The sequence below is a fragment of the Eulemur rufifrons genome, chromosome 20 (genome assembly GCF_041146395.1).
Source record: "Eulemur rufifrons isolate Redbay chromosome 20, OSU_ERuf_1, whole genome shotgun sequence".
NCBI lineage: Eukaryota > Metazoa > Chordata > Mammalia > Primates > Lemuridae > Eulemur > Eulemur rufifrons.
The window spans coordinates 7245143-7257543 of record NC_091002.1 but is presented as its reverse complement, the minus strand read 5'-3'; the positions used below and the strand labels follow the sequence as shown (position 1 = coordinate 7257543).

The window sequence follows — 12401 nt, the reverse complement described above, 5'->3', positions numbered from 1 at the left end:
AGAGAAAAAGCAGAATGTGTAGGACATGAGAGAACTTAGTCACAGGACAGATAAGCTGAGACCACATGAATTCACTGAACAAATCCTTGGTGACTGGCAGGCCACTGCCCAGGTACCTGGAGCAGCGAGGCCTCCACCCTCCAGTGGCAGAAACAGGTGACAAGCAGAGCCACAGATGGCATACTGACACTTTCTTTTTCTTCTTTCTTTTTTTTTTTTGGAGACAGAGTCTCACTCTGTTGCCCGGGCTAGAGTGCCGTGGCGTCAGCCTCGCTCACAACAACCTCAAACTCCTGGGCTTAAGCAATCCTTCTGCCTCAGCCTCCCGAGTAACCGGGACTACAGGCATGCGCCACTATGCCCGGCTAATTTTTTTCTAAAAATATATTTTTAGCTGTCCAGATCATTTCTTTCTATTTTTAGTAGAGATGGAGTCTCGCTCTTGCTCAGGCTGGTCTCAAACTCCTGACCTCGAGTGATCCTCCCACCTCGGCCTCCCAGAGTGCTAGGATTACAGGCGTGAGCCACCGCACCTAGCCCACACTGACACTTTCACAGAGGCACCTAGGGTAGATTAGGTAGGGAGCCAAGGGGGGCCTCTCTAAGGAGGTAACTTTTTTGCTGAGTCTTGAGGGGAAAAAAACAAACCAGCCATTAGGAGGAAGAAAAACTTGGCTTGCTTAAAGAACTAAAAGCAGGCCAATGAGTCAACACAGCGTATCTGAGGTGACAGGGCCAGTGGGGTGATGACCTGAGCCTTAGTGAACAGTCTGGATTCTATCTGGACAGCACTGGGGAGTAAGAGTTTAAGTCAGGGAATGACAGGACCCAATTATGTTGTTCAGGGTCACTTTGGCTGCTACGTGGAAAATGTGAGATGTGTTGCTCCAGAAATGTAACAAATTTTTCCAAATAAGAATAGTAAAATAAAAAAGTTATATAAAAAAAGAAATTTGTCTAGTAATTGTAGCTGTGCAGCCATGTAAGATTCTTATTGAAACTCAACCTCAATGGAATAAATCATTGTTTCATACTAACAGTGAAGGTTTAGGCCATTCTACCAGTTCCTCAGGGATGGAGCCAAGGGTCCACGGGGCATCAGCACGTTTTGCTTAAGGAAAGAAGGAAGGAACTGATGAAAAGTGGTCTTGCTTTTGTTTCTCAATTCATTAAGATAGAACTGTTTCAACTAGTCAAAACTTTATTCACAGTTCAACACTCACATTTTTAACCCATTTTTTTCTATAACTCCTATAGTCAGCAATAATGAGGTTGGTACCTCAATATTCAACAATTTGACAAACATCTCTTTAGCAAATACTATGTGCACACACTGCTACTGGTGCTGGCCAGCAAAGAATAAGACAAGACTCCCGCTGTCCTGGGGCAGGTGGGATAGAGAATGAACAAGCACACTAAGAAAGTGTACAAGACAGTTTCTGACAAGGATTAGTGCTACAACACAAATACAAACAGGGCAAGGTCCATGCAATTTAGAGTGGACAGAGCAGATCTCTGAAGTGACTTTTATTTTTTGAAGTGACGTTTGAGCTGAGACATAAAGGACTGGTAGTAGCTGGCCCCCCATATAATCATCACCCAGAGTGCACTCCTTACCTGCATTTCTGAGGCCGAACCAGGTGAGACAGCTCAGCAAACCTCCACAGGGCGGCACGGAGACTTCGAGGGGCGCCATTCTGAGTGGTGAAGTGAGTGATGTGTTACATTTGAGAGTCATATGCACTAGTCATGAAGACGGTTGCATATAAACAAAAGCATTTTCTTTCATGGTTAATTTCTATTTTTAGAGAAAAGGCCAACTAAAAGTGTAAAACATGTGGTAACTACTTCAGAAATTTTAAGGTCTAGTGGGCTTCAATTTTAAATTTAAGTGACCACATCAAATTCCCATCTCAGCTAATAAAAATGAAGAATAACCTTTTGAAGAAAAGTAAAGCAATAGTGTACTTTACCAGATAGCATTTCCTTCTAACATTTTTACTTAATGAATAAAAGATAATTCCACATATGCTATTTAATACAGTGAAACTTTTTCAACAATGGAAAATGAAGGCCCACCTTTTTAATTTCCTTATAGAGCTCAAGCTGCAACCTTGGAAGATTGGAATCCATCAAAGCCTACAACAAAATATAACAAATTTGTTTATGGAAGACACATTCCGTCAACAGTTCTAAAGAAAGCTAAAAGGCAACTAACATTTCAATTTGGGGACAAAGTAAAATATAATAGCAATTAAATTCAGAACCTATTCATTAAGAAAGAAAGAAGCAAATATATGAAAGAAGTTCCTGAATAAATTAGATACAGGTCATTCACCTGAACAAAAAAATGGAAAAGTAAAAGAATTTAACTTTCATTATAACAAATACTACATAACATCAAAATTAAAATAGCAGATACTTCAAATAAATTCCAAAGCCCCAGCATAAACTTTTTTTTTTTTTTTTGAGACAGTCTCGCTCTGTTGCCCGGGCTAGAGTGAGTGCCATGGCGTCAGCCTAGCTCACAGCAACCTCAAACTCCTGGGCTTAAGCGATCCTACTGCCTCAGCCTCCCGAGTAGCTGGGACTATAGGCATGCGCCACCATGCCCAGCTAATTTTTCCTATATATATTTTTAGCTGTCCAGATCATTTCTTTCTATTTTTAGTAGAGACGGGGTCTCACTCTTGCTCAGGCTGGTCTTGAACTCCTGAGCTAAAACGATCCGCCCGCCTCGGCCTCCCAGAGTGCTAGGATTACAGGCGTGAGCCATCGCGCCCGGCCAGCATAAACTTAATTTCAAAAGGGACATTCTGTTGGACGACACTGGATTACACGATGTCCTGGAAGCCTGCAGGGTGCAGGAGCTGTGACAGCACTACAAGATCAGAGCCCCTCGCTCTGGCTAGGAACACTTCTTGGGGCAGAGTCCCACATCCTTTCTACAGGTCTGGTCCCTCCTCACTGGCAGGGGTGCCCACAGCCCCACACCCCTGTGACCTAGAGCCCATGGCCGGCTAGGAGCTCCATGTTCCTCACAGCACATGTCTTGCCCCTCCTTGCCCACCTGGCAGAGCTAAACCAAAAATAACAGCCATGTGACCAACTGCAACCTGGTAACAAGGGCTAATGGCACAAAGTCCACAATAGAGAGTGGCTTCTCAAGTTGGAAGAAAGGGAGAGGGAAGACTCTGGTGCCACTCTTGCCCGTGGGAACCTTCTCTTCCAAAACGGTATTGCAAATGCTTGTGTACCCAGAAGAGAGGACGCTGTGACCATGCCTCAGTCAAAAAGCCAATTTCACTGTGACATATGGCAGTTCATGTCCATGGACCGAGCTGGTCTTAGTAAAACTCATGTGGGTTCACCTACCTGGTCAGTGAGCTTGAAAATCAAAAGAGGAATCACATTTTGTGAGATTCTGAAGTATAGTGTCTCAGAAATTTTTAAATTCTGATTCTGCTGTTGTAGTCTGTACTTTGTAAGTCCTTAAATGAGCAAACCAAACTGGACAAACATATATTAAAACATTACTTTTTGAATAAGACCAGAAGCCTTATCAAAGTTTGATTCAGCTTTATAAATGTTTTATAAACGAACATCTAACTTATTTTATAAAAAGAGAAAACTAAAACTCAACCCCTCAGAAGAACGGGCAATCCACTCTCACAATAAGCCAGTCACTGGGTGACGGCCACATACCAACTGCCTGCTCCAGAGACATGACACGCCACCAAATCCACCACATGGCCTGCCACTGCGCTCGCTCACAGCCCAGGGCCACTGTCCTGGCTCAAGACCCCACTGTATCCCCTGGGCCACTCAGGCTCCCAGCAGGATTCCCCACCGTGGGTCCTTCTCCACTCTAAGTTGTCTGCGTGTCCTCACCAGGTCATTCTTCCTCGTAAAGCACTCCTCTGATCGTGTCAAAAATCTCCAAGAGCTCCTCATTCTCTACCAAATAAAGCACAAACTCCCTGAGCTGACCCTCAACGTGCCCCATTCTCCGGCTGCCTAAGATGGTCCTACCTCCTCTCTGAGCCTCCACTGACTTCCTGGTGCCCCTCAAAACAGGAGGCTGTGGTAGTTACCAAGGTCTCTAATCTATATTTTCACCTACAGCTACCACCTCCAGGAAGTTTCTCTGCCTCTCCACCTCAGCCTCCTGATTGCCAAAGTGATCTGCCAATACCTGCAGAATTTAAGATTTTATATCACATACTGAATTATTTCTGTACATACATGCCACCTAAGACTAATTACTTGAGGGCAGGCGCATGTTGCCAGGCTATGTTGGGTCCCCAGTGCATTTTTCTACATAAGTGACAAGCAAAATGTGCCCTGCTGTCCTGGGTTATATAGAGTCTGGGCCTCATGATACACATACTGCTATGCTCATGAGAAGACAAAGTCCAGGTCTGACTGCTAGGTGACCATTCCTGCATTTCTGCCTATCACTTACACCTGACCTGGGGCCACTCCCATCCTCCCAAGCCTGCCCTTCTCTGCCACAGTGAGAGCAAATCTAGCCCGATCCTGAGCCCACTCCCAGCCTGTTGAACCTGATGACAACAGCATCTGAGGACGCAGAAATCTGAGAACAGCCAAATCCCATCATGTCCAACTGTAACCAGAAGGAAGAGATTGTGAGACACTGACTTCATCTTATGTTCAGGGATACAACATGAAAATTTAGAATCGCCACGTTTGGAGACTAGAAACAAAGAGGAAATACGAAAGAAGTAAGGAGATAGCCAGGAAGAGAACCTGGAACTTAAAGCTACAAACTAGGGCCCGTGGCCTACAGCTCTCAAACACACACCAAGCCACTGTGTCCAGCAATGCTTGGAAAGAGGACTCTGAAAACGATAGGCTTGGCCGGGCATGGTGGCTCATGCCTGTAATCCTAGCACTCTGGGAGGCCAACATGGGAGGATTGCCTCAGGGCAGGAGTTCGACACCAGCCTGAGCAAGAGTGAGACCCCATCTCTACTAAAAATAGAAAAAAAATTAGCCAGTCAACTAAAAATAGACAACAAAAAATTAGCCGGGTATGGTAGCTAGTGCCTGTAGTCCCAGCTAATTGGGAGGCTAAGGCAGAAAGATCGCTTGAGCCCAGGAGTTTGACGTTGCTGTGAGCTAGGCTGGCACCACGGTGCTCTAGCATGGACAACAGAGTGAGACTCTGTCAAAAAAAAAAAAAAAAAAAAAAAAGAAGGCAGCTTAAAAATGGAATGATACTCTCATGTAAAATGACCAAGAGCAGAACTGTTTTGGTCATACTATTCTCTCTGCCCTTCTTAATCCTCCACTTGCCATGAACCAAGGCAGCTGCGGCAGCCCTCTTTACAGGTTCTCTGACTCTGAAGATCAAAGATCAAGAATTAAAATATTAGAAAAAGCCCAGCCTGGGCCTGCCAGTGGGAATAACAGAAGCAAGCAAAGATATTTAAGAGGCAAGCTTAACTAAAGCAGGCCTCTGCAAATACACGGGGGATGCCATCCACATGCAAGTGTCACCAATGACCACCAGGCACCAAGAACAAGGAGAAACTGACACTGACCATTACATCATCATGGGAGGTGACATGCAAACACAAGCATGAGGTGCAAGCAGAGGGAGAAGATGTGGTGACTACTACAGAGATGACAGAGGGAGTCCCAAAGGCTGCTCCCAACGGAGAGCGCTAGAATCCTGTGGCGCCAGAGAAGCCAGCATCCTGACCATAGAAAGCATGGCTAGCCAAGAAACAATGTGCTAGCTAGATGGGAAAGATTACCTGGGCAACAGGATACCACAGAATCTGTATGACAGAAAATGGGAAGCAGCTGGCACTCTCCTGTGCCATGTCATCAATCTTGCCGGGTAAGAGTATAAGAATTTCATTATTAATAAGAATACTGGCCAGACGCGGTGGCTCATGCCTGTAATCCCAGCACTTGAGGAGGCCGAGGCAGGAGTTCCAGACCAGCCTGGGCAACATAGTGAGACCCCATCTCTACAAAAAAATTAAAAAATTTTAAAAAGCCAGGTATAGTGGCACATGCCTTGTAGTCCTCCTAGCTATCTGGGAGGCTAAGGCAAGAGGATCACTAGAGTCCAAGAGCTTCTCACCACTGTACTCCAGCATTAGTAACAGAGCCAGACCCTGTCTCTTTAAAAAAAAAAAAAAAAAAAAGAATACCCCTTACCACTTTGAGGATCCAGTATATGGCGATCAGTGCATTTACATACTCATATAAACACCACAAAAATTCTGATCTCATTTTATAGTTAAGGAAACCAAGGCTCATAGAAATTAAATACATTTCCCAAAGTTAATCAGTTAGTAAGTGGCAGAGGCAAGATACCAACACAGATCTCTCACTCTAAAACCTGTGCCTGCTCTATGTGCCTGGCAATGATGCCTTGATCTCCTGAAACACAGGAATGAAAGGCGTGACTACCTTCCTGAGGGAGGTTGGACCCATGGAGGAAAAGAAAGGATAATTTCTTGGCCGATGTAAAATTTGACCACTCTGCAAAAGAAAGATTTTGGGAAGAGACCAAAGGACAGTTTTGATCTTCAAGATCCTCATGATGGGCTGGGCGAGGTAGCTCACACCTGCAGTCCCTGCACTTTGGGAGACTGATGGGGGAAGATTGCCTGAGGCTAGGAGTTGGAGGCTGCAGTGAGCTATGATCATGTCACTGCACTCCAGCCTCAATGACAGATCAAGATGCTGTCTCTAAAAAAAAAAAAAAGACATTGTTTTTGGAGACAGTGTCAAGAACTGTATCAGAAAAACTTCTTCAGTCTGGTCAGCCTTCAGTAAGAACAATATTTAACTTTGAATACCCAATTCAAAAGGCCCATTCACAAACTCAAAGGTGGTCTAAAAGAAGGTGACCAGGATGGATTGGGGATTCACACTAGGAAAAGGGCAAAATGATTAAAATAAGGATAGTTCTATAATATATTAAGAATTAGTGAATAGAAGAAGGACTTTCCTCTTCTATGGCAGCAGAACAGTAAAGCGCTATGGTGATCTTGGCACAAACTGCATCAAGAACCAAGAACAAGGCCAAGGCGCGGTGGCTCACGCCTGTAATCCCAGCACTCTGGGAGGCTGAGCCAGGAGGATCGGTTGAGATCAGGAGTTCAAGACCAGCATGAGCAAGAGTGAGACCCCATCTCTAATACAAATAGATAAAAATAGAAAAATTAGCCAGGCGTGGTGGCACACACCTGTAGTCCCAGCTACTTGGGAGGTGGAGGTAGGAGGACTGTTTAAGCCCAGGAGTTTGATGTTGCTGTGAGCTATGATGATGTCTCAGCACTTTAGCTGGGGCAATGGAGCTAGATTCCGTCTCAAAATAAAGGAAGATAGAACAAAACAGAACAGTTGTCCCTAGCCCTCTCCTCACCTCACCTATCACTGCTACCGAAGTGCCTGTGCCTTTCTGACTTCATTATTCTTTTCTGGGATCTCTTTTTTCCACATTCAGGTGACATGAGCTCAGGCTAACCAACTAACTCTAGGAGTCACATCTTTACCAGCAAGTAGCACTGCCTGACCCAGATCTTGGGAGGGGCAGGGAAAGGAGCCGAAGAAAGCCCAAGACACCACAGCCAGACCTGTCTACCCATCCCCCTTTCCCAGGGCTTCCAGGTTTCTTTGTGCTATGCTCAAACAAAAGTTAGTGCCTGTGACATTTTTCCCAGGAGCACCCAGTGGCCACCATCATGCCTTTCACTAACCTATGTATGTACCGTGTAAGCGCAAAGGTAAGTACAGTTCCTCCTGCAGCAGGTGTGGCAAGCATGGGGCAGACACCAGAATACCTCCAAACACCACACACCAGAAATGAAAGAAGTGTAGACATACTAAAAAACTCTGCTGTTCAAAACAGAAGGCTGCTAAACAATGGCTTCTTCTCTTAGCCTACAATGATTATAGCTCCGAGGAGAATGTCCACAGGGTTCTTACTTTTATAACTTTGTTGAGGCACTCATCAGCCACCATCCTGACATCTGACTCCGCATCATCACTGCACAGCAGAAACAGTTCCATAGCGATGCCCAGAAGTTTCTGAAATTCTGGAGAATTTCTAAGTGAAAAAAGAAGAGAAACTGTCAAAAGGAGCCTAAGGTGACAAGACGACAAAATGTAATGAGGCATCTGGTATTCTGGATGGGGTTCTAGAAGAGAAAAAGGACTTATATAAAATTAAGAAAACCTGAGTGAAGTGTAGACTTTAGTTAATAGTGTATTAATATGGATTTGTTACTTGTAAGAATTTACCGCACTAATGTAAGATGCTCATGATTGTGGTAACTGCATGACGGGTATATGAGAACTCTCTATACTACCTTTGCACGTATTCGATAAATCTAAAACTATTCCAAAACAAAGTTTATTAACAAAAAAGAAAAGATTGTACTGGCAAAACAAATCTCATTTTTTCAAGTTTTAGTTTAGAAACTTTTAAAAAGATGCTGCTTCAGATACTTCAATCCCGAACAGGCAACTACTTTCTGCCAAAATGTTACTTTTACTTAACAATATTCTTAGAATCTTGAAAACTACTATAACAACATATCTCTTATTCCTTTTTAATCTTGCTTTCAATATGTCCTAAATATGAAATAACCATATTTCACCCTAAGATGCTACATGATCATGGTCAGATTGCTTTTGCTGCCCTAGATAGACTACCACAGTGTCATAAAAACTGGAGTCTGTGTACTCTTTGTAAATTATTTAAAAATGTTTAATGAGAGAGCCTGTTTAGGCTGTCGTGATCCCACTGGCTAAACACAGCCAAGGAAGAGATAAGTTCATGAGCCAGGGACGTGAAACTGATTCCACAGTATTCTAAGGGTCACAAACCAGTAATACAGGGGATGTTCTTGAGGTAATCCCAAGAATAGCAAATCCCAGTAACACAGGGGATGTGCTATTTTTGAAACATCAAAATCAGATTGCTGTTTCATGATCTCAATCTAAAGCACTCTGAAACGGAGTCCCCATTCCTCTTTGTCTCTAGGAAATAATTCCTATCAATAGTCAGAAGACAGCCATGAGCCTAAGAGACGGCAAAAGACAAACTGATAAAAGCAAGAAACAAAACTTGCCACTTAGCAACATTTCAGACCTTCTCTACGTAGAATACAGCCAGGAATAAAGAACTAAGGAGGAAAAGCCTCTGAAATGCTAGAACAACACACAAACACTGCTTTTCAAAGCAGTACCATTCAACAGAAAGATAATGTGAGCTAATGTGTAATTTATATTTCCTAGTCAACACATCAAAATTAAAAAGAAACACGTAAGATTTTAATAATTTATCATTTAATCCAATATTTCAAAAATATTTCAACATATAATAAACATGAAGAAATCACTGAGATATATAAAAATATTTTTTATAGCACATCTCAATTCACACACAAAACTTTCATCAGAAATACTTTACCTGTTAGACCTCATAAAATTCAGTTGAAAAAGTAACTTTATATACCATTTCCAACCATAGTTAAAAATTCTCCAGTAACTAAATCAAATAGACTTTTTTTTTTTTTTTTTTTGTTGAGACAGAGTCTCACTTTGTTGCCCAGGCTAGAGTGAGTGCTGTGGCGTCAGTCTAGCTCACAGCAACCTCAGACTCCTCGGCTTAAGCGATCCTACTGCCTCAGCCTCCCGAGTAGCTGGGACTACAGGCATGCGCCACTATGCCCGGCTAATTTTTTCTATATAGATTTTTAGTTGTCCATATAATGTCTTTCTATTTTTAGTAGAGACGGGGTCTCGCTCAGGCTGGTCTCGAACTCCTGACCTTGAGCAATCCACCCGCCTCGGCCTCCCAGAGTGCTAGGATTACAGGCGTGAGCCACCGCGCCCGGCCTCAAATAGACTTTTAAACTTAAATTTAATTAAATAGATATAGGGCTAATCAGGTCATCCATTTCTTCTTGAGAGAGCTCTGGTAGTTTGTATCTTTCAGGGAACTTATCCATTTCATCTAAGTTGTCAAATTTACTGGCATAAAGCTGTTCATACTATTCCCATATAATCCTTTTAATATCTATAAAATCTATACCAATGTCATCACCCTCATTCCTGATATTGATAATCTGTGACTTCATTCGTTTTGGTAAGACTGATAGTCTTACCAATCTATTAATGTTCTCAAAGAACCATCTTTTGGTTTTATTGATTTTCTCTATATTTTTCTATTTTCTATTTTACTGACTTCTGCTCTTTATTATATTCATTCTTCTGATAACTTTGGATTCCACTTGCTTGTCAAGTTTCCTAAGGTTGAAGCTGAGGTCATGGATTTGAGATCTTTCTTTTCAAAAATAAGCATTTAATGCTATAAATTTCTATTTAATATGCTATAGCAGCACCCTGCTCATTTAGAAATGTATTGTTTTTATCCTCGATCAATTCAAAATATTTTCAAATTTCCCTTTTGAATTCTTTGACCTAGGGGCCATGCAGAAATGTGTTTTTCCATGTATTCAGAGATTTTCCAAATAATCTTCCTGTAACAGATTCCGATTTATTGATATTGAGGTCAGGGCCAGACGCCGTGCCTCACGCCTGTAATCCTAGCATTCCGGGAGGCTGAGGTGGGAGGATCACTTGAGCTCAGCAGTTCGAGACCAGCCTGAGCAGGAGTAAGACCCCGTCTCTACTAAAAATAGAAAAATTAGCCCGGCAGCATTGTGGTGCACACCTGTAGTCCTAGCTACTTGGGCGGCTGAGGCAGGAGGATCTCTTGAGCCCAGGAGTTTGAGGTTGTAGTGAATTATGCTTACACCACTGCACTCTAGACGGGCGACAGAATGAGAGACTCTGTCTCCAAAAAAAAAAAAAAAAAAGATATTGAGATCAGAAAACATATTCCAAGTGATTTAAATCCCTTTAGAGACTAGTTTTATGGCCCAGCATGTGGTCTACCTTGGCAGACATTCTCTGAGCACTTGAGAAGAGTGTGCCTTCTGACGGTGCTGGGTGGAGTGTTCCATAAATGTGAATCAGATCACACTGGTGGATAGCATTGTTTGACTTCTATATCCAGATATTACATGTATGTGTTCTACAAATCATTGAGAGGGTCTTTTGAAATCTTGGACTATAACTGTCTATTTGCAGTTCTGTCAGGTTTTACTTCGTGTATTTTAGAAGCTCTGCAGTCAGGTGCATAAATATTTAAGGATGCTATGCCCACCTGAGGAGCTGATGGCCTTCATTGTTATGAAATGACCTTCTTATCCCTGGTAATAGCCTTTGCGTTGAAATCCACCTTCTCTGATATTTATACAGCCAGTCTAGCTTACATCTGACTCTTGTTAGCATGGTGAACCTTCTTCCATTCTTTCTCTTTTAACCTATTTTTGCCTCTTTATATTTAAAATGAATTTCTTGTGGGCAGCATATACCAGGTCTTACTTTTCCATTCAACATGAAAACTCCCTGCCTTTTATATCGAATGTTGCTCTTGACATACCTAAGTTTAAATCTGCCATTAGGCTCTTCCTTTCTCTTTTGTCCCATATGATCCTCATTTGCCTTTCCCCCTATTTCTGGCTTCTTTTAGATTGGGTATTTTTATGATTCCATTTTATCTCCTTTTTTGGTGCATTAGCTATAACTCCTTGTTGTGGTTTTAATTGTTGCTTTATCGTTTATAGTCTATATCTTTAACCTAATCTACATATTATACCACTTCACACAGAGCATAAGAAACTAAGGGCAGTACTGTATTACTTCCTTGTGGCTCCTGTAACAAATTGCTACAAACTGGGTTGTTTAAAACAGAAATTGGCGGGGTGCGGTGGCTCACGCCTGTAATCCTAGCACTGGGAGGCCGAGGTGGGAGGATTGCTTGAGCTCAGGAGTTCGAGATGAGCCTGAGCAAGAGCAAGACCCTGTCTCTACTAAAATAGAAAAATGAGCCAGGCGTCATGGCACTCATCTATAGTCCCAGCTACTCGTGAGGCTGAGGGCAGAAGGATTGCTTAAGCCCAGAAGTTTGAGGCTGCAGCGAGCTATGGTGACGCCATGGCACTGTAGCCAGGGCAACAGAGACTCTGTTTCAAAAAAAAATTTTTTTAAGGCCGGGCACGGTGGCTCACGCCTGTAATCCTAGCACTCTGGGAGGCCGAGGTGGGCGGATCGTTTGAGCTCAGGAGTTCGAGACCAGCCTGAGCAAGAGCGAGACCCCATCTCTACTAAAAATAGAAAGAAATGATATGGACAGCTAAAAAACATATATATATAGAAAAAATTAGCCGGGCATGGTGATGCATGCCTGTAGTCCCAGCTACTCGGGAGGCTGAGACAGGAGGATTGCTTGTGCTCAGGAGTTTGAGGTTGCTGTGAGCTAGGCTGACGCCACGGCACTC

At 42.9% G+C, this 12401-nt stretch overlaps 1 protein-coding gene across 1 annotated transcript in view; it reads right to left on the bottom strand.

Annotated features, from left to right (window-relative positions):
* HTT (huntingtin) overlaps window positions 1-12401 on the bottom strand; it is a 152674-nt gene that overhangs the window by 120358 nt on the left and 19915 nt on the right. Inside the window, exons 3-5 of the mRNA XM_069496156.1 lie at window positions 7975-8095; window positions 2080-2139; window positions 1618-1697 (exon numbers count right to left, since the gene is read on the bottom strand). Coding sequence (XP_069352257.1) covers window positions 1618-1697; window positions 2080-2139; window positions 7975-8095 — 261 coding nt within the window. The remainder of the gene's footprint in view (window positions 1-1617; window positions 1698-2079; window positions 2140-7974; window positions 8096-12401) is intronic.